This window comes from Toxotes jaculatrix, chromosome 22 (assembly GCF_017976425.1).
Source record: "Toxotes jaculatrix isolate fToxJac2 chromosome 22, fToxJac2.pri, whole genome shotgun sequence".
NCBI classification, from domain to species: domain Eukaryota; kingdom Metazoa; phylum Chordata; class Actinopteri; family Toxotidae; genus Toxotes; species Toxotes jaculatrix.
The window spans coordinates 1,068,680-1,090,414 of NC_054415.1; the positions used below are offsets into that span (position 1 = coordinate 1,068,680).

A 21,735-nucleotide genomic window follows, 5' to 3' on the forward strand; every position below is an offset into this window, starting at 1 on the left:
AACATAGAAGCCTGTGGGGGGCGCTGGAGGGGATTTAGATTGTTTGTCTGGGTTTATGAATATTCGGAGAAAAAGAAAACACACAACACACAAACTTTTTATGGGATTGGATCTGTGTGGATCCCAGATATAAATTGTTAATCCAGACTAAACAAAAACCAGGTGTAACGTTGCTAAGCCGATACAGGTAACTAATCTCGACTCAGCTGTCTCTGTGTGTGTGTGTGTGTGTGTGTGTGTGTGTGTGTGTGTGTGTGTGTGTGTGTGTGTGTGTGGTGTCGCCTGTCAGCCCGGAGACTGATGGGACACATGTCTCCTGTCACCACGGTTACTGTCGTTGAGGGAAGCTGTCTCTCTCCTCCTCTTCCCAGCTTCCGTCTGTCCTCTGAGAACATGTAATTAACTGATACTCTATCCTGTGTGTGTGTGTGTGTGTGTGTGTGTGTGTGTGTGTGTGTGTGTGTGTGTGTGTGTGTTGCAGGGCTGGATGGGAGCTCGACACCTCTCTCAGATTAAGGAGGAGTCAGACAGCAGAGAGCACAGGTAACTGGACAGCTGGTTGGCTGAGGCCTCAGTGATGTCATGAGACAGCTGGCACAGTGATAATCAGAATAAAGTTCAGTGTGTTTTATTTACAGGTCTGTTACATGTTTGTGTATAAGTGGAATGAAAACAAATTATACACAAAAACATCACTGCGGTCTGCGGAAACTGGATGAATGGATCAATCTGATAAGAGAGAGAGAGAGAAGAGAGAGAGAGAGAGAGAGAGAGAGAGAGAGAGAGAGAGAGAGAGAGATACTCTCCACCGAAGCGCGACCTTGGCAGAGGGATATGTTACTGTGATCAGACCCGATTGTAAACAAATCTGAATGGAAACTGGTTTACATAGAAGATGTGTGTGTGTGTGTGTGTGTGTGTGTGTGTGTGTGTGTGTGTGTGTGTGTGTGTGTGTGTGTGTGTGTGTGTTAATTAGTGCTGTCACTCAGCGCACACATGCTGCTCGACGTTACAACACCGTGAGGTGAAATATGAACTGATCACTCTCTCTCCGTCTGTCAGCACCTGTTTCCTGCCTCCGATCGTCCAGCAGCAGCAGCGGCAGACAGGTGAAGCAGGTAAACCAGGTGTGGGCGAGATGAAGAGACAGGATGTGAGGCGTCTGTCTGATCCGGCGTCTCTGACTCTGTACGCGCAGCAGAGGAAGGTGGAGGACAACAGGAGTCTGTTGGAGGAGGTAGCATTTAAAATAACACGGCTGTTTTTCCATGAGGTGTCGGGGGGGAGTGCGCCCTCTACAGGTCAGAGGGAAACATTTCCTTTTTTCCTGAGCAGACAATGTGGCCCAATTCCCTCGAGTTGAAATGATTAGTCGGTCAATCAGTTAGTTGATTGAAATTATCAGCAGATAATTTGATAATCACTTAACTGTATTCAGTCAAACAGTCCATCCTGCTTTTCTAAGTTTTATATCAGTGAGTTCAGTATCTTTGGGTTTTGGACTGTTTATTTCTTTATTTATAAATTTATTTCTTTATTTATATTTTCTAATCTCATGAAGTCGCCTCTGCCTGTCGCTCTGCCGTTTGGTATCTGCAGAAATGTATTTTATAATTTGTATTTTTGAGGCGAATTTAAAGCTGAACGTTTCTGTGTTCTTCAGCTGAGTCGTATCGAGGCAGAGCTTCGGGAGACTCTGCGTCTGGATGTGGAGCGACAGCGAGAAGCTGAATTCCTCCGTCAACAGGAGAACAAGCTGCTGTGGGAAAACCTCTGTTACCTGAGTCTGAGCCAACGTGTGGCCAAGTACGTGATATAGCTGTGGGGACGCTGAGCTAAAGTCACAGGGAGGGGGGCAGTTTGTCAGGGTGTGAGGGCCTGAGCTGGCAGGAAAAAAAGAAGGTTTTTATTTGCCCAAAATAACAATTTACAAAACATGCAGTGAAGTTTTGGGCCCATAAAAGAGTTCAACCGAACTAGACTCAGACCAAACTGACTGAACGGAGACAAACACTACCAGCTACACTGTGAGTACAACAAAACAGGACAACTCATCTGTCAGTTTAAATATCAGAGCAACTGACACTAGACAAACATATCGTGTGAAACCCTACACCTTCATTTGTGTGTCTGTGTGTTCGGCCATCACTCAGGAACTTAGTGTTTTCTGTTGTTATCTCCCACAGACCCTGGGTCAGCAGCTACTTCAGGAAGTTTCCCATGCACATCTACTGTCTGCCCGTCCAAGCCGCCACTCACAAAGCCAGGAGACAGGGCCTGAAGAAGAGGAGATGATGTAGGAATCTGAAATATTTCTGTTTTGTTGTCATTTTTTACCTGATAAATAAATTTGTTTTCCTCCCACATCCAAGAAGAGACTTTTCTGCAGCAGAATCCAAACAAGAAACTTTTATATTATTTTGATTTGCAAAGGATTTAATTCCACTTTTTATGTCCTCGTGTGACTGCAGAGGGAACAGTCTAAACCACCGGACTGACTTTAATGCCACTGAGTCCACAGAAACAGATGGAGTGGTGGCTTTCATAGTTAATTTAACTGGTGCCTCTAAAGTAACAACTGGCCTCAGACTGGACTCTGTGGTTTTAAATGGCCCGATGCTCCTTTCCAAAAAGCATCTTAAGGCTAAAGTCTGTTTTATGAAATGATGCTCGATTAACAAGTTCATTGTGTCCAGTGAAAGAAAGACTGACAGCATCCCCTGTGGAGTTACAGTGAACTACACGTTTCATTTAAAGTCTTATTTATGTCCTGGGTTTATGCTGACCTCTGGTATCTGATAGAATCTTAATAACCGTGGATGCAATTATTGATTTAGGATATAATTATTAATCAAATGATAAAAACAGAAACATTGCAACACAGATACACCTTTGTGTACAGTTTACTGATTATTTGTAACATACATATATTTGTAGAGGACAACGGAAATTCTACTTCAGTTGTCTAAATTTTTAACTAACCAAATTATTTAGACACCAACTGTAGAGTAGTAGTAGTAGTAGTAGTAGCAGAGTAAACCTGGGGCTTTTGGAGTCCTTGAGGGTCTGGTCATTGGCAGTTGCCCAGCTGGTAATCCAGCCTTGGTCTGATCACTTGGAGAGACGTGACGGCTCATAAGGAGCGCTGTTTAATTCTGAACACTTTAACACGCAGGTCCAGGTCCTTGGTATAAAAATAAAAGCTAGCCTTTGCAACAGACGGTGGGAGCAGCGTGTTTTCTATGATCTGCCCTGAACGCAGCATTAAGGTTGTACGTAACTACGTCACACTCCCGTCTAGCCTTCCTTCTGTACGTGCACGGCTCCAGCCCTGAATCACAGACATCATGGTGAGTTTTAACTTCTATTTACTCTTCTCTGAAACGAAGGAAACGGTTATAATTCAGCGCTTCACTTCTTTATACAGTCCAGCGCACAGAGACTCGGTGAAACAGCACACACGCACTGTCCTGGGTGTTTGTACGGTCCGTTAGCTCCCAGCTAGTGGCGCTTACCGGCGTGAAAGCACATGGGCGTTATGAATGCGCTAGCGGCTAAGCTAACTGCTGAAACGCAGGCGTTTTAGACATCACACACCGAAACGACGGTGCTGTCGTCTCTCCTGTAGATAACTGTGTCTCGACTGTCACGTTTAAAGTGTCAGTTGCCGCAGTTTGGGCACAGCTTGTTCTCATGCTGTTTCATGCTAGCCTGCTAACATGCTAGTTTAGCTTGTCATCTGGGCTTTGTGGCTGTCACAGATGAACAAATCAGCTATTGTAGACGTTTATTAATCAAAGGTGCGAAGGAAATGCTTCAATAAAAGCCGAGTGATGCGGTACATAACCTCCAGTTCACCCTCAACCTTGATCTGTCGGCATTTTTAACGTTTTTTTTCTAAAGGACTATATTTTATAAGTCTATGGCTGAAAGCTTCTAGCGGTTTCCAGGATGACAGGGGCGGGGGTCGATTACTGCTGCTTTCAAAGCTGTTCGGAAATATATTTAACGATGTAACTACGGTAACTAAACGTCTTGTTTTTTCAGACCAGCAGCACATTATATGTTTGGCGTTTTTTTTTTCCACTTGAAAACCAAAATTATTATTAAGTTTGCAAAGTAGTTGCAGACACATTTTCTGTCAATCAAGTAATCAATCAGTTGACTAATCTCTGCAGCTCGAGTTTCGGTTAAGAGTAATGACATTTTGTAAATATTATTTTTTAGGAAAGTGATGATTTTTATGTTTTTATAATTAGGTTGTAGATATGCATGTATATCATGTTTATTAGGGCTGAACGATTTATCGTTTTCTGATCGAAATTGCGATTTCAGACAACGCGATCATGTGATCATGAGCTCACCAATCAGAAGCGGCATGCTGCTCGTGCACAGGTCAGGCTAACGCAATCAGTATCACCTGCTCCACCTGCTGCTTCATTAGTCAAATGGCTTCAGCTGGACCACAAGCGGAGTTACGGCGTTTAATCCCCAGTAAAAACAGCACGTCGCTCATTTGGGACTATTTCGGCTCTGAGGCCGCAGACGTGACGTGACGGAAAAGTTCCGCTGAAAAGTGTGAAAATGATGCTCAGGCCCGAAGAAGCGAACAGACAATTCCAGCATGTTTTACCAGCGTCACTCCGGATGATAAGAGCAGCCGAACACACGGGACTTCAGCCAGGTTTCCATCCCACAGCTGTCCGTGTGAGTGGAAAGAAAAAGTGCTAACAGAGCTGAAAGATGTGGAGTATTATGCCACAGCTGCTGATATGTGGTCACGCACAGCGACCGAGCCGTATCTTAGTCTGACTGTGCATTTCGTAAATCCCAACTCTGAGTTGAAAAGTCTCTGCCTGCAGACAGCAGACTTTCATACTGAGCACACCGGAGAGAATACTGCTCTGAGATATTTCACTTTTTTTTGCACCTGCATGTTTCTTCTTAACAAACACATTTGAAATCAGTTTTTAACTTTAGTTTTCAGTCTAGCATTAGAGTAATGGCATTTAATGTTTCAGCCTTGAACATTTTTTGTGTTCAGAGGGAATGAGCATTAGTTTTGTTTTATATTGATTGATGGGTTGATTGATTCCTGTCTCTGTGTCTCTGTGCAGGCGTCCTTATCGATGGCCCCAGTCAACATCTTCAGGCATGGAGCTGATGAAGAGAAAGCAGAGACGGCACGACTGGTGTGTTTCATTGTGGTTTAGGTTTTTGTTTTGCTGTTAACTACTTAAATTAGTAAAGTTTTTGTTCTGTGTTTCACTCAAACCCACAAAAATTCAGATGAACTTCTGAAACTGTTCTGTGTTTTGTCTGCAGTCGTCTTTTGTGGGTGCCATCGCTATCGGAGATCTGGTGAAGAGCACTCTGGGTCCAAAGGGGATGGTGGGTCACGTCACTGTTTTCTTTACTTGAGGTGGATGCGTAACATTAGCTGTGTGTTAGTTGCGTTTCCTGTTCTTCAGTATCACTGACTTTGGAAATAATCTGTGATTGAGAACAGGATAAGATCTTGCTGAGTGGAGGGAAAGGTGCTGCGGTGACAGTGACCAACGATGGAGCGACCATCCTGAAAGCCATCGGAGTCGACAATCCTGCTGCCAAAGTTCTGGTTGGTGAGTGAAGATGCTGAAAGTTATACAGGCATCAACGGACACGTGTAGATGGGAATCCGAATAAGGCAACCAACAATATTTTCACTGCTGATTATTAAATCCAGAGCAGAGCTGGTGGTGGACGAGTTGTTTCTAAATTCTGTTTGCGTTTGCAGACATGTCGAAGGTTCAGGACGATGAAGTCGGAGATGGGACGACGTCCGTCACTGTGCTGGCTGCAGAGCTGCTGAGGGTAACTACCTGTCGTCCTGTCTGCTTTCTGCTGAGAGCAAAGAGAAAGTAGTCGCTCTTTAACCGTCCCTGTTGCTGTCGCAGGAGGCGGAGCTGCTGATCGCCAAGAAGATTCACCCACAGACCATCATCTCCGGCTGGAGGAAGGCGACTCAGACGGCCAGAGAGGCTCTGAGAGAGGCTGCGGTCGACCACAGGTTAGAGCTGAGCAGCGGTTTGTTCAGGGCCAGGGCAGGTACCAGCTGTGCTGTGTTCACTGACAGCCTCAGATAAACCTCTTTCACTTTGTCCTCCATCACTTACAGACTTGCCAAAGCCTCAGTTAAGGTGTTTAATTTCTTCTGTCTGCTTCTCCCTCCTCGTCGCCCTCTCTGGTCTCCGTAGCAACGACCCGGCTCGTTTCCAGGAGGACCTGCTGAACATTTCCCGGACCACTCTGTCCTCCAAACTGCTGACTCACCACAAAGACCACTTCGCCCAGCTGGCTGTCAACGCCGTCATGAGGCTGAAAGGCTCCGGAAACCTGGAGGCCATCCACATCATCAAGAAGCTGGGAGGCAGCCTCACCGACTCCTACCTGGACGAAGGTGAGGGCATGTGATGTCATTACCCCCTGACTGGGGCCTTCTCACTGATTGGTTGCTGTAATGTCGTGTTTGTGCTCTGTCTAGGTTTCCTATTGGACAAGAAGATCGGAGTGAACCAACCGAAGAGGCTGGAGAACGCCAAGATCCTGATCGCCAACACCGGCATGGACACCGACAAGATCAAGGTACAAGACTTGTGGTGATCTTGGTAACTTCTTACTGACCTGTGTCCATTTGCTTTGTGGCTTTAATTCAGTCTCTCTCTCTCTCTCTCTCTCTCTCTCTCTCTCTCTCTCTCTCTCTCTTTCTCTCTCTCTCTCTCTCTCTCTCTCTCTCTCTCTCTCTCTCTCTCTCTCTCTCTCTCTCTCTCTCTCTCTCTCTCTCTCTCTCTCTCTCTCTCTCTCTCTCTCTCTCTCTCTCTCTCTCTCTCTCTCTCTCTCTCTCTCTCTCTCTCTCTCTCTCTCTCTCAGGTCTTTGGCTCCAGGGTTCGCGTCGACTCGATGGCGAAGGTCGCAGAGATTGAACTCGCAGAGAAAGAGAAGATGAAGGAGAAGGTCGATCGGATCCTGAAGCACGGGATCAACTGCTTCATCAACCGGTACAAACACATTTTAAAAAGTGCTCTGAGTTCAGCAGCAACGTGCTGAGGGCCGTACAGCTGCAACATGAAGTCAGTCAGTCTACAGAAGAATAATCAGCGAGGGTTTTCAGAACAGTTCCTCAGTGATTTGCTTCTTTTCTCAGGTTTATGTGATGAATATCTGTTGGTCACTAACTGTCCAACTTTGTGTGTTTTATGACTGAACCTCTGATGTCCCTGTGATTCTCTCATCTCAGACAGTTGATCTACAACTATCCAGAGCAGCTGTTTGCTCAGGCCGGTGTTATGGCCATCGAGCACGCGGACTTCGCCGGCGTCGAGCGCCTCGCTCTGGTCACTGGTACGCACACACACAGTTTATTAATCACTGTGTTGACTAATATGGTCTATATGTTACCTGTGTGTTCAGTCTGAGGTTTCACTGAACTTTAACTTCAACTGGGGGAAAAATGCATTTAACAGTTATTGATTATCGATTACTCTGTGTGTGTTTAGGCGGAGAGATCACCTCCACCTTCGACCACCCTGAGCTGGTGAAGCTCGGTCACTGCAAGCTCATCGAAGAAGTGATGATCGGAGAGGACACACTCATCCACTTCTCTGGAGTCGCCATGGGTACGAACACACATATTTTTGTCCACTACAGGGACTTGACCTGTGACTGAAGGTGTAGCTGTTGTTCTGGGTTCTGCTGTGGTTCCCACCGTCCTCCACCTTTTTATATGAAGTGTGGCTGATGTCAGCTCTCAGAAGGTTCAGGTGATGGGGGACCATGTTCCAGGTCCTTAGATCCTGTAGTGGAAACGCAGTTGTTGTTTATGGGTTATGCACATGTCACTGAGGCTTTGACCCCCCACAGGTGAGGCGTGCACCATCGTCCTGCGAGGAGCGACTCAGCAGATTCTGGACGAGGCGGAGCGCTCGCTGCACGACGCCCTGTGCGTGTTAGCTCAGACCGTGAAGGAACCACGCACTGTCTATGGAGGAGGTACACACACACACACACACTGTGTACAGGAGGTGGAGAGTGCCAGATTCACTGGTCACGGTTTGAAATAGGAACAGCTGCACTTGTATTGTTTGCATGACATGTGGCACTAATCACCCCTCATACCTGTACACACTCAGGCTGCTCTGAGATGCTGATGGCCAAAGTGGTGACTGATCTGGCCAATAGGACACCAGGGAAGGAGGCGGTCGCCATGGAGTCGTTTGCTAAGGCCCTGAGGATGGTACGCACCCGTCTCTGCTCTGTTATACAGGATCATACTGTGGTTTTAAATGTTTTGTCCCATTAGCTGCACATCACTGCAGAGGAGTCAAAACACATCATCAGATTCTGGGTCGATTTCTTTCCTTCCTGTTGAGTGAACAACGTTTTGGGCCTCGATTTGTTCTTGTGTTTTTGTGAAGATCAATCTCGTAGTTGTTACTGGAAATGTGAGTAATTTCTGTGGAATAACAGCGATGTTCACAAACATGTTTTGGTCTTTCTGTTTTGCGGATATCGCTCTGTGAGTGCACTCAGCTGCAGAGGGACGAAAAATCCAGAGAGACCACCTGACACATTTTAATCAGCTGCTCCAGCAGTTATTGATCAGTTCTCCTGGTGACGGCCTTCGAACAGTCTGAAACGTTTTTGGGTTTTTTTCCACATTCTAATAAATGTCTCTCCCGTGTCGTCCTCCAGCTGCCGACCATCATTGCTGACAACGCTGGCTACGACAGCGCCGACCTGGTGGCTCAGCTGAGGGCTGCTCACCAGGAGAATAAGACCACCTTTGGACTGAGTGAGTTACAGCATCACACGTGAAACAAAAACGCACGTATGTACAAACATTATACCTGTTAAAGCCCAACACTGATGCCTTTGTGTTTCCCTGCAGACATGTCTGAAGGCACAGTGGGCAACATGGCCGAGCTGGGGATCACAGAGTCGTTCCAGGTGAAGCGCCAGGTGCTGCTGAGCGCCTCTGAGGCCGCCGAGATGATCCTGAGAGTCGACAACATCATCAAAGCTGCACCCAGGTCAGTCCATCACCCGAGGTTTCCCACGTCATCTCAAAATACATCATCAAAATCATGGATTTTATTCATCAACTTATTATCGGAATATTTAATTGATGTGGTAACTACACTTGACAAATGAGTGTAATGGAGTAAAAGGCTCAGTATTTATACTGTTTGTTTTTGTAGGAAGAGAGTTCCTGACCATCACCCCTGCTAGAGGAAGAGGAGGATGAAGAATGTTGGGGGAGGGGATCAGTTTTGTTATTTATCACCTCTGTGTAGTTCAAGTTAAAGAAACGCTCCGCTGTTTTTTTTTTCTTTGTTACTAAACTCACTGTGGAAGCACTGGCTAGCTGGCTAACGTTAGCCAGCGAGTAAGTTTGGACATTGTTTTTGTTTACTGAAATAAATCAGCTGGTCATCAGTCGCTTTGTTTATCGTCTTTGTCTATTTTCTTAAAGTCATGAGTTTTTCAGTCTGTCCAGTAACTTCATTTTTGGTGCTGATAAAGGTGTTTTGGGGGGAGTTCATCTGGTTCCAGCGTCTGAAGACAGAGGGACAGAGGGAGTCATGTGACCATGTTAAATGAAGTTTGACAGTTAAAGACATTTTGCTCTGGAGCACAGTTTTGGACTGAGGCTGGTGTCTCTAAAGCCTGAACTGTCACCGATGTACTTACAACAACACAGAGTGTAAGTTTTAGTCCATTTAAAGGTGAAGTTCTGAAGCGTCCATGTTAATTTGTCCAATGTCCATCAGGTCAGAGTGACCGACAGTCAACAGACTGAAGTTACCCAACCAGACTCTCTGCCTTCAGTCAGCAGGGGGGTGCTCCACAAACTGGTTCAGTGAAACCTCAGGGGTCGTTGACCCGGGAGTTGGTTACCGTGGAAACTTTAGCTCTGTGAAGTTAACCTGCAGCTTTTCTTCAACACGCTCAAGCCGAAGACCCTGTCTTTACTAACGTCACCTGTTTTATGATGAATCATCATCAGTGTGAGGACAGAGACAGTGTGAGGACAGAGACGGTGTGAACACACAGGGTGTGTGGCTGTGGGTTTTTGGGGAGGATTCTCTCACAGACTCAGATCCAATCAGAGCATCAGTGACACCTGATAAACTCCTCAGTTTCTACCATCAACATCAGTCTGACTGACAGACTGACAGATGGACGGACAGATGGACGGACAGAGGCAGACAGACATGCTGAGGCTGCTGCTGCTGGTTCTGGTGCTCTGGACGTGGACGAGCTTGGCGCTGGTCAGGTTGGAAAAATCCATCTCCACTGATGTATTTCTCTTCATAGATCAGCTGATGATTAGAATTGTTTTAAGGCCTTTTAAAAATATTTCCTTATTTTTGGTTCCGTACTGTGGGTTGAGCCTGTGAGTAAATTGTGTTCTGACTCATGATTTATTTTAATCAGTCCATCATGTTTTACGGCATCAAATCAAAGTTTTTGTGAGAAATTATTCTGATTCTCTGATAATTTAAATCCAAGGCACTGAACTGTCACCACTCGCCGCCCCTCAGGGTCCCTCTGAGGCGGGTGCGTTCGATTCGTACCCAGCTGCGGGCTGACGACCTGCTGGAGGAATTTCTGAAGGATCACCGTGCTGACATGTTTAACCGCCGCTACGCTCAGTGCTTCCCCCCCGGCACACCATCACTGAGGCTCGGACGCGCCAGCGAGAAGATCTACAACTTCATGGATGTAAGAACAACAACACTGACCGGCAGGTGGAGAGGTCACGAGACTAAACCCCCCATCTGCTCATGGGGTCCCAAGCATTTCATCTCATCCATGACTGCCATGTGCTTACGTTGTGTGTCTGTGTTGTGCGTCAGGCTCAGTATTATGGTGAAATCAGTCTGGGGACACCAGAGCAGAACTTCTCTGTGGTTTTTGACACCGGCTCAGCTGATCTGTGGGTGCCATCATCCTACTGTGTCAGCCAGGCCTGCGGTAACACAACACAACACACCATACTGTATAACACTACACTGCACTGCACTGAGTATCTGTGTTTTTATATTTGTAGGAGCTGTGTTTGTGGGTCAGGACAGCATGACTCTGATTTAGTATGTTCCAGGTGGTGATAAGAAGTTCAAGGTCTGTGTGTGTGTGTGTGTGTGTGTGTGTGTGTGTGTACAGCGTTGCACAGGCGTTTCAGGGCGTTTGAGTCGACCTCGTTTCATCATGATGGTCGGTTGTTTGGGATTCACTACGGATCAGGACACCTGCTGGGAGTCATGGCCAGAGACACACTGAAGGTCTGTTCTGTTCATCTCTACACAAAAATGTGAAAAGTTCATTTTAAAACATTTGAAGTTAATATAAAGAGCTACGGCCCAGGAACATGTGTCTGCTTCTTCACTACCAACAGTTCAATACAGACAAAAATGTCCAAAAAATCATCTGGAAAAAATTAATTTGTTTTGGAAAAAAAATGCTGAGAAGCTATTATTAATAGAATTAATTCTTTGTCCCATTTCTTAAGATACCAAACAACTGCAGCTGTAGATTTTCTCTGCTTGATAATATTGTGCAATCGGTTTTGCTCTGTTGCAGATTGGTGGCCTCACCACTCTGAACCAGGAGTTTGGGGAGTCGGTCTATGAGCCTGGTGCCACGTTTGTAATGGCCAGGTTTGATGGTGTTCTGGGGATGGGATACCCATCCCTGGCAGAGATCCTTGGAAACCCCATTTTTGACAATATGATGGCGCAGAAGACGGTGGACGAGCCAGTCTTCTCCTTCTACCTCAGCAGGTACAGGACTAATGCTGGGACTATGGTCAAGCATTTACACAGGGAGCTCACCAGTACAACCAGTGTACGTTCCCTGTTGTTCCCACCTGTCCCATGTGCAATGGAAGACCAAGACTCTGCAGGTCTTCAGCCAAACTGCATTTGACTGAAATGCGATTGTTGTCTCTGCAGGAGTACAAAGAGCAGCAACCCAGAGGGTGAACTGTTGCTGGGTGGAACAGACGAGGCGTTGTACCAGGGACCAATTAACTGGCTCCCAGTGACTTCGAAGGGATACTGGCAGATTAAAATGGACAGGTCTTATATGTTTTTAATGTTGTGTGTTGTCATAATTAATACACTGTGCTGATGTGCTGTACCTACCTCTCCTAATGATGACGTGACAAGAATTCACACACCAGGAACGAACCTTTCGTGTGTGTGTGTGTGTGTGTGTGTGTGTGTGTGTGTGTGTGTGTGTGTGTTTCAGTGTGGCGGTGCAGGGTATGAGTTCCTTTTGTCCTCATGGTTGCCAAGTGATTGTAGACACAGGAACCTCCCTAATTGCTGGACCGACCAATGACATCCTCAGCCTCCAGCAGCTGATTGGAGCCACACCCACAAACATTGGAGAAGTAAAAGAAGAATTAAGCTGTATAATGTAAATCTGAACGTGTTGCTGTGCTGTATAATCACATCTGAGCTTTCCCTTTGTGTTTTAGTTTCTCATTGACTGCGTCAGGTTGTCCAGTTTGCCTCATGTGACATTCGTCCTGGGTGGAACAGAGTACACGCTGACTGCTGAACACTACGTTAGGAAGGTAATGAAGTGTCTGATTGTCTCTCATCTTCTTGGAGCAGCATCAGTATTTTTGTGGGACAAATTTGCAGACACTATCTTAAGTATTTGAAATGATTTGCTCTGTAAATATATGGAACCTTCAAATTTCAAGAAACACTGCTGTGTCTCTGTCTCGATGCTCAGGAGATGCTTGGAGACAGGGAGCTGTGTTTCAGTGGTTTCCAGGCCCTGGACATCGTTTCCCCGGAGGGACCCCTGTGGATTCTGGGAGACGTGTTTCTGACAGAGTACTACAGTGTCTTCGACAGAGGACAGGACCGGGTTGGCTTTGCGCCTGCTAGGCACCCGAACAAACAATAAATAATCAACTGCTGTATATGATCAATAAATAAAAAGGAATTAGAAAGAGCTCAGGAGCCGTTTGTAATTTCCTGGAAAGCCACCGACACACATGGCAGTCGTTTACAATCAGCATTGTGCTTCCTTCGTGGTGATCTTGCAGTCAGCTGTCCCTCAGCTGTGTCCAATCATAGACAATTGACACGAGCTTAACTGCTGAGTACTGCCAGTCAGTTGTTTTATTTTTTTAAAAAGTAGTTTTTGGTGATTCAGCAGCAACAGATAGTGTGACCTATGTTCATTACTTCACTCACATTTACAAAAACAAATATAACAGTCATCACATCAAGACAGATTATTTTGTTCTAGAAAACTTTAAAGTCCAGTCACTAATCCTGAGCACCAGCGCTTTACAGGACGGGCATTCACCATAGCTGAGTCTCAGAGTCAGTTCTTAAGTGTGTTCACTTGCAGTTCCCCCAATGGCCACTAGGTGGCACCATTTAGATTATTTCCACAAGTTCAGCTCAGGGCTGATTTCGCTTGTTATTGTTCCATTAAGTGAATGTTACGGCACGAAGAGACACAAGCATGTGCCTCATTCTTTCACACTAAGGTTGCTGCTTGCTCTTTTTTCACTTCTTTTTCCCAAAGCAGGATTTTTTTGTGCATGAAATTTCAATATTAGGATTCTTTTGTCTCTTTTGCATTTTTTCCATATGCCATTTTTTGGGTAAGGTTTGTGTTTATTTGTCTACTGTAACAAAACTGGAAACGAGCAGTAAACTGAGACTCAAAACATCCATGGTAGGAATGTCCAGCTTTCCAAGCATTTGTTGGTTCAAAGCAACAAATTTAAGTAACTTAGAGCATTCCTCTTGGTCAAAGTTGTGACTCCAGCTCAGTGATTGGCTCTGTTTGGGCAGTATTATGTTACCGTGTGAGCGGTTCTCACTCCTTTTCCGAACTCTGCGACTTGAAGTTATTTTTTTTTACTTCTTCACTGTTGTTGGTTCCTTCTGTCTCACCATCATCAGTTCCTGCCATTCCCTGGAAGTCATGGTCATACTCAGGGTCTGGGAGCTGCAGAGTGTCAGGGGTTGGACCGGGTGATCTCCGGGACTGGAATCGAGCGAGGCCTCGTCTCCGCCTCCCCAGGGCCTTGGGGCTTGGCAGGCTGCGTACTGATGCTTTGGAATTCTGCCTGGAGAACTGGAGGGAGAACTGGCGGCCCCGTGGCCGTGTTGGTGGACAATTTTGGACACCGTGTGTTGTCCAACGGAATTCCTTTGGTCCCAGTTGAGTGGGGGAGCAACAGACCGAAGAGTTGGCTCTGGAAATACAAAGCACAGGGAAGTCAAAGCAGTGTTTAGGAAGGATTACAGCATAATGGTTTCAGTATCAACACTGTCCGACGAATGCGGAGGGGAAACTCCAAAATCAATCACCTTGGAGTTTCCAAGCCCGGTGCCTCCTCAGAGGGGGAAGGATCCAGCCCATTCTGGGGCTTTGCTGCTTCAACGTTGCCACAAGAATCCCCATTGAGATGGACATCACCAAACAACGGCGGGCTGATGACGAGCCGGGGGAAAACAGATGAGACTGAGCTTTCAGGGGATGGAGGGTTGCTGCTGACCTCCCTCAAGGTGGACAGTGTGTCCATGGAGGTGGGGGGCATGACGAAGGAGGAGGGTGGAGCCATGTCATCTGCTCTTGGATTGAGCCTGGATGGAATTAAATGGATTTAAGAATGACCAACAGAAAACATAAAGATCATCCCCCATCTTTATTATCAGCTACAGATGTTGAAAGAAGCAGAACCGGATAACTGTTCTGCCCAGTGTCGTAAGCGCTGAAATGAAAACTGGCCAACAGTGACCAACGCTGTACCTGAAATCTGGGAAGAAGCTTCCTGTTGCATCACTGCTGTGCCTTTTGAAAATGGGTCGAGGAGGTCGGAGGTCAGGAGGCTCCTGAACGCTAAGCAGCCGGCGGACTCGACCAAGAACCTGCAGCATTCAAAAGATAGGACATAAAATCCTGTTCTTTTTTTTAAACTGGATGAAAACCATGTGAAGAACATTTCTGAATTCTGAGGTTTTTTCTTCTTCCTGTTGTTTTTATTTAACTCATTTTATTTTAACTCATTTGTGAACCATTGCACTAATTTTTCAAATTTCAGTGAAATCTGTAAAAAAAAATTTATAAGATCTACTGAACAGGAAAATTATGCAGGAATGAGAAGTTCACCTTGCTGATGAAGTTAATAAAAATGCTGTGTTACCGATTCTTGGCGCCGAGTCAGAACAGAGTCTTGCTGCCGTGGGCGACTGTCGCTAATGTCAACCTCATCAAACTGGAGAATGTCAGAGAGTCTGGAAGAGATATTGGATAAAATCTTTTTCATTTTCATTATACTGCCTGAAACAGTGCGTGTAATCTGTGTGATGTGTGTAATATGTAGAGTATGTGTGGATGTCGGTTGACCCCATGTCGGTGGTGGAGCCCAGGAATGAGGGGATGCAGTAGTCTGCAGCAGCCAGTGTGTACGGCGGGCGAGCGTCGCAGTCGTTCCAGTACATGTCTTTGGTCATATGAGGCAGGTTCATGTGCATCTCATCCACAGCCAGCAGAGACACCTGGATGAACAGGTAAACCACAGTCTTAAAACAACAGCTGAGTCAATCTCCCCGCTCTCACTGGTTTTATTTATTGCGGGCTCCTTTCTTTAAAGATAAATCATCACTTCTGCTAAACAAATTTTCAAGGTCTCGTCTTTTTGTGAGCGTAGTGATCGGCGGCTCACCTGAAGGTTCCTGTCGATGATCCAGTTGGCTTCAAAGTCGTCATCGTCCTCTCCAAACGGGTTGATCAGCTGCTCTGCGACCTAACAATCACACACAAACCATGACTGACTCCACACACATCGGCCTTGTTTGCATCCAGATTTCTACGAAGTCTACAGAGCACATGAACTGTTTTTAATTCAATGACCTAAAGTCCTTATAGTGCAGCTCAGGTTCATCCGGTGTTTCTGGCTCATGTCCACTGAGTAAGTTATTAATAACTATGACAGAACAAGGTCGAGATACAGACAACAGCTCAACCACAAGCCTGTGTCTCAGCAGGAAAACACGATGGAGATCGTTTCCAGGTGTGTGATATTCTGTCAATGTTTGACAATGATGACGTCGAAAAATTAAAGTGACTTTTCACATCTGTCAGTAGGACACACACTCGTTGTCTCGTCTTAGGCCTGAACGTGGGATTTGTTGGCAGATTTTGTTAACTTATTCTCACCTTCAGCCAGCCGGAGTAGAAGAAGAACTGCAGCAGGGTGAAGACGGGGACGTAAAGGTCGAGGTCGTGACCTGGGTAACCCTGGGAGGGGTCGAGAAACTGACGACCAATCAGACAAGCGAAGAAAAAGGTGTAGACGGCAAGAGTGACGACCTGAAGGGAAAGAGAAAGAGAACATGCTGTGTATCCCTCCCTCTGCCTGTGTGGGAGATCCTGAGCTCTGGTTCAGTTACAGTAACCATGGAGGATGGCTACTGATGCGATTAGATGAGCTACATCCGTTTTAAACATGTTTTTGCAACAGGGACGAGACAGACCTGCGTGTAGACCAGCGGGATGCCGACCCAGTCGTAGCCAAACAGAGTCGCACACCAAGTCCTGAACACGTTCATCTCCTGAAACAGAGACAAGAGACAGAAATTCAACAGGGGTCAGACGTTTGGCACCAGCTGCCTCCCCCAGATTTCTGCAGCTCAACAGGCTGATTGGAAAAAGTCTCATCCTCCCTTTTGGGAGTAAGTTGGGTGTCACGTTACCTACATGTCTGCTGTATGTGGTCACCGAACATGATCAGGCTCTAAATTGACTTTGAAGGATGCACGAGTGTGTGTTTTAAGTACTTGAGAGCCCTTTTCTCTCTAACAGGATATGCATGTACCCTAATGGGACACTTCTACGCTGCACAGCAGAGCAGCACTTGAGGCCCAAAGCACCTCTGCTCGGTCCAGTTATGCCCCTGTCATCGTTCCAAATGGCCTCTCTGCTTAGCTCAGTTCTACCTCAGGAAAAAAAACACAACTGTGACTCTAACGACATAGCTACAGTGCTGAAGTTGCCAGAAATAGATTGTGACGTTTTAGAGACTCAGACAGACTGAGAGCGTTTGACACGTGTTGCTTCAAACTGAACTCTGGGATTTGTACCTTTCCCTCAACAGGACACACTTCCACTGAGTCCACTGAGTTATTAATATCTTGATCGTGTGTGTATGTGTGTGTGTGTGTTACAATGGGACGAGCTGCAGCCACATGACTCCGTCTCTCAATCAGCAAAAACAGAACAGAGCAGAAAAAACTGAATAAAGTTGTGTTTTATGATGTTTGATGTGGGACTGTAGTTCTGTGGGATACGAGCATCTGACATTTAACGTTCTGACTTTTTTTTTTCATGTAGACAAATAAATTTGTTAAAGTTTTTAGTGGTCTAAAAAGTGTGTTAAATCCTGTGAGTCACATTGAGAATATTCTGCAGGTCGATGCTGTCCTGGATGCGTCCTTCCTGCCGAGCTTTAGACGCCAGGTTGGAGAACCAGACCACAGGGATCCAGTACTTCAGGTGAGGGGAGCGGATGTTGTCAAACACCTTCCTCTCGTCTGGAGTCATAAAACCTACAGGTGGAAAGAGCCATTATTCAGCACTGCGTTGGTCTGGCTGAGAAACGGATCAAACAATAAAGCTTTACGTTGGAGACATCACAGAAATCTGACAGACAGACTAAGCATCGGATTGTGTTGCAGTCTGAGGGTCTAACTCTGAAGACAACATGAAGGGTGGGACACACGGGTCATCGCCGCTCTGCTGTCCTGCAGCTCTAATCGGCCGATAACGAGCCGATCTCTGGGGACACATCAAAGGGCTACAGGAAGGAGATTCAGCCGGGAAGGAGCTGAACTCCATCTGACTTCTATCATCTCACACACACACACACACACACACACACACACACACACACACACACACACACACACGGTACACTCAGGCTGCACAGCACTGGTATGGAAGGATTATTAAACAGGGAGCACACAGAGACTGTGTCTCTTTCAGTCTGGGAGGTCTTGGGGGTGTTGTGTCGTGATCCGTCCGTGAGCATCAGTAATAATAATTATATTTGAAAACCAGACACAAAGCCCCTCACCGTCGCTCAGGCTCTCACCTGCCTCCACCACGTGGTCCATGGTCGGGAATCGCTTGCAGACGGCGGTGCTGACGGAGCGGAAGATGAGGAGCGACGTCAGGTTGACGTAACGCACCAACGTCCTGCGCAGCAGGCGGCCATATTCATCTTTACCCTGAACACAGCTGGAGGAAACACAGGGACGTTATGGCCCCGTGACCATTTGTTCAACAGGTGATGAACAGGTGAAAAACTTGAAGTATCTTCATCCTATTAATGTTGTTTGAGCCCATTCGCAAAACGTATTACATTTTATATTGAGAGTTTGAAAAGTACCTGGAGATGTGGAACATGAGTCTGTCAGGCCAGGGCAGGTTAACAAACTGATTCCACCATCGATTCACCACCAGAGTCACATAAAACCCTGAAACACAAACCGAGAAACAGCACAAACACCTTTTACTCCTGAAATTCATTTGAATTCTCATCGTTAAATCCTGAACTACAGATTTTGAATATCTACATTTTCAACACGTCAGTAAAACAACATACGCATACAAACATACAGTCAAGGTAAATATATAGTTCTCATACTGCCGTCACAGCATGAGACACAACGTCTTCTCAGTGATGAGGACATTTTAGAGGCCGCTGGTCTATAAACACCATTTTAGAAATTACACAATGAGTGGATCATTACCACAAAGAGACTCACAGCAACCACAAAGATGCAAAATATACCAAACAGCTTCAAGCGACTGAGTTGCCTCGGGCTGTGGGTCACATGTCGGAGGGATGTTATTACTGAACTGAAGTACAGTCAGATGAGATGTTTTCTTTTTTCTTTTTATTCTGAGGAAACGTTGGACTGAGGGAACATGAGGCTGTTTTCAGTCGGACAGTAACACACACAGATACGATGCGTGTTCTCTGACTGTGGATCAGATCAGCGACACAAACACTCATCCGGCTTTTAGCCTTTCTCTGCTCTTTAATGATCTGTTTCCATTAGCAGCCTGATAATGAAGCAACCAAACACTCCATCTGTCTGTTTCTCATGCTCCTCCTCAGTCTCACAGCTGCGTTTCAGTTTCACTGACTTTTATTTCAATTTCAGCTCAGTTCTTAGTCGTCAAATAGATTTTAGTTTCTTACAGTCCATCATGTATTGTCGTATCCAGACATCACGCTCATTTGTCAGTGAGTGTGGCTGAGTGTTAAGCCCTGTTCTCAGAGGACTGACATTAGCCGGACTCCTGTCATAATTAGTGATAAGTCAGCGGGATCACCTGTGGGACGCTGTGGCTTTGGCAGCCACCTCAGGTGTGTGTGGCTGTTTTTCAGTTCTCACACAAACCTGACAAATTCTGTATGATCTGAAAGCTCCAAGTCTCCTGATTCTGTCTGTCAGAAAATGTGAATACATTTTATGATTCATCACTAGCACTTCTGAATTTAAACTCAAATGAGGGAATTAAAGGAGAAGCTTCAACTTTATGCTGGACAGTTGTAGCATCTCGGTGCTTTTGGTTATTTATGAACTGTTCGGTGGATAAAGGTGAGAGTGTAGAACAGTACAGTTCCTGTGCTGCACCTCGAGGCGACGAGAGTCCTGTGATTTTACACTCAGTCAGAGAACAGTCAGACGTACCCAGGACGAAGGTGACGGGGATCTGCTCTGCGTATTTGTCACAGTACATGGAAAGTTTCTCAAACAGTCTCTTCTGATGTTCAGAGAGGACGAGCCTGGAGGACAGAGGACAGTGGTCACACCCAACAGTAGCTCATGGACAACCAACTGCAAATACTAACTAACTAACTAACTAACTCCTCTCCAGAAAAAGATGTTCACACTATAAGATTCTTCATCGATGCTTTACACCCGACCATCTGCATTAAATGGGTTTACATTTAAAATAATACGTGCTGGAAATTTAAAAGACTCAAAAGTCGCTTTATTCATGTAACATGGACTCGTCCTCCAGTTTTGTCTTTCTGGAGCGAGTTAATCAAATCATGAGTGGTGTGGTTACTCTTCAGTCACTTCAACAGATCATGTTCACCTACAATTTCCAAATCAGTGTTTGCCCTCACGGGTTTTATTTCAGCTGACAGGTTTATCCCTCCCAACTGGAAACGTTGGACCCGAATTTGGATCCTGGTTCAGTTAATGAGTGATGAGACGACTTAAAGGATCATGTTTGCTTCTCTGGAATCAGTTTTTCTTTCAGAAAAGGAGAAAACATGACGTTCTTGACATAATTTAACAGCATTTCTGATGCATGTTTCATTTGATTATTTCTCTCTGTGAATTAACACACAGGCTCTTGTGTCTCTGGTTGCACCACAAGGACTTTTTTTTTCTTTACTTTTCATTTTCTCGTTTTTATGTTTTGTATCTGCTTATTTGTTTTCACTTTTCTTAAAAAGTCAAATAACTCAGAACTTTTTCCTTCTCTACAGAAAAGAGAGGCTGAAAATTACGTTGCTGCATCATGTCCTGAGGAGCCTGTCTCCCTTTCAGCTGCTTGTAATTTCTCCACACTGTGTTTGTGTTTGTGTTTGTGACTGTGTGTGACCTGTACACGATGCTCAGGACGGTGTAGAGCAGGACGAACAGTGCAAACTCTCGGTACAGCAGCTTGTAGATGCTTCCCCTCCAGCGCAGCAGCAGCCGGTGGAAACTGAGGAAGGTGGCGTTGGCGACTTTACTGGAATAAGTGACAGTCATCCTGAGACAACCTGAGAGACAGAGGCGAACAGATGGACCTGAGGCGAGTTAGCAGCCAGTAGCCTCTCTTTAATTTTCCAGCCTGGATAATTAACCCCAGTGTAACATCACAGCTGTTGTTATGAGTCTAATCAGTCTTTGTCAAATCAAAGTGTTTTACTCACAGAAAAACTCAGATGTCTTCGTTTGTCCTCTGCGCTGCTTTTCATCAGGCTTCTTCTGCCCTGATTTGTTTTTGCCCAATGCCAACTAACCACTGCCCCCCATCTCTCTCTCTCTCTCTCTCTCTCTCTCTCTCTCTCTCTCTCTCTCTCTCTCTCTCTCGCTCACTGTTTCTCTCCCTACCATGATGCTGTCCAGTTTCCCAGTAATGTCTGGCAGCACACACACAGGTCCAGATTTATATTGACGAGCCAGCGAGCTAAATGTGGCTATGTTTCAGCTGTGTGTGTGTGTGTGTGTGTGTGTGTGTGTGTGTGTGTGTGTGTGTGTGTGTGTGTGTGTGTGTGTGTGTGTGTTCGTGTGTGTGTGTGTGTGTGTGTGTGTGTGTGTGTGTGTGTGTGTGTGTGTGTGTGTGTGTTGGCATAGATAGCTGCAGAGGTAAACATGTATAAACAGAAACTCTCTGAGCCACAACATGATGTCATTCCAGTGAGTGTTTGTCATGACCAACCAATCAGAGACAAGCAAAGGACATGACGACGATTAAACACATGAAATAAAAATCACAATCACAAACCTTCTCCATTAAAGTGGTGGGCAAACAGTGGCCCGTGGACCAAATCCGGTCCTCCAACTAAATTATTAATAAGTCTTTCTTTCACTGTTTGAATCAAACCTGGGTAACAGAGTGAATAAGAAACCTGTG

At 45.7% G+C, this 21,735-nt stretch overlaps 3 protein-coding genes across 4 annotated transcripts; 2 read left to right on the top strand and 1 right to left on the bottom strand.

The window, feature by feature from the left end:
* Window positions 1-3,284: 3,284 nt before the first annotated feature.
* Window positions 3,285-9,474, top strand: cct2 (chaperonin containing TCP1, subunit 2 (beta)). Its single transcript, XM_041030061.1, has 16 exons — window positions 3,285-3,350; window positions 5,118-5,192; window positions 5,326-5,391; window positions 5,510-5,621; window positions 5,777-5,853; window positions 5,937-6,049; window positions 6,237-6,439; window positions 6,524-6,624; window positions 6,910-7,037; window positions 7,277-7,380; window positions 7,536-7,655; window positions 7,900-8,028; window positions 8,169-8,272; window positions 8,731-8,830; window positions 8,927-9,068; window positions 9,237-9,474. The coding sequence occupies exons 1-16, from the start codon at window positions 3,348-3,350 to the stop codon at window positions 9,265-9,267; spliced, it is 1,608 nt and encodes a 535-aa protein (XP_040885995.1). The 5' UTR covers window positions 3,285-3,347; the 3' UTR covers window positions 9,268-9,474.
* A 758-nt stretch (window positions 9,475-10,232) lies between these two features.
* nots (nothepsin) lies at window positions 10,233-12,963 on the top strand. Its single transcript, XM_041030655.1, has 9 exons — window positions 10,233-10,315; window positions 10,584-10,764; window positions 10,899-11,016; window positions 11,206-11,324; window positions 11,623-11,822; window positions 11,994-12,119; window positions 12,292-12,436; window positions 12,524-12,622; window positions 12,787-12,963. The coding sequence occupies exons 1-9, from the start codon at window positions 10,254-10,256 to the stop codon at window positions 12,961-12,963; spliced, it is 1,227 nt and encodes a 408-aa protein (XP_040886589.1). The 5' UTR covers window positions 10,233-10,253.
* Window positions 12,964-13,177: 214 nt separating this feature from the next.
* LOC121176090 (bestrophin-3-like) lies at window positions 13,178-21,141 on the bottom strand. Of its 2 annotated transcripts, none has more exons than XM_041030060.1 (14): window positions 21,032-21,141; window positions 20,722-20,878; window positions 19,788-19,882; window positions 18,473-18,560; window positions 18,176-18,321; window positions 17,476-17,630; window positions 16,560-16,637; window positions 16,243-16,395; window positions 15,749-15,829; window positions 15,430-15,581; window positions 15,227-15,317; window positions 14,833-14,951; window positions 14,391-14,666; window positions 13,178-14,275 (listed from the first exon to the last, which is right to left on the bottom strand). In XM_041030060.1, exons 2-14 carry the CDS (start codon window positions 20,865-20,867, stop codon window positions 13,894-13,896), a joined length of 1,962 nt encoding a protein of 653 aa, XP_040885994.1. In that variant the 5' UTR covers window positions 20,868-20,878; window positions 21,032-21,141; the 3' UTR covers window positions 13,178-13,893. The 2 variants fall into 2 exon arrangements, with proteins under 2 accessions (XP_040885994.1, XP_040885993.1); XM_041030059.1 differs by having other exon boundaries at window positions 20,716-20,878.
* Window positions 21,142-21,735: the final 594 nt, after the last annotated feature.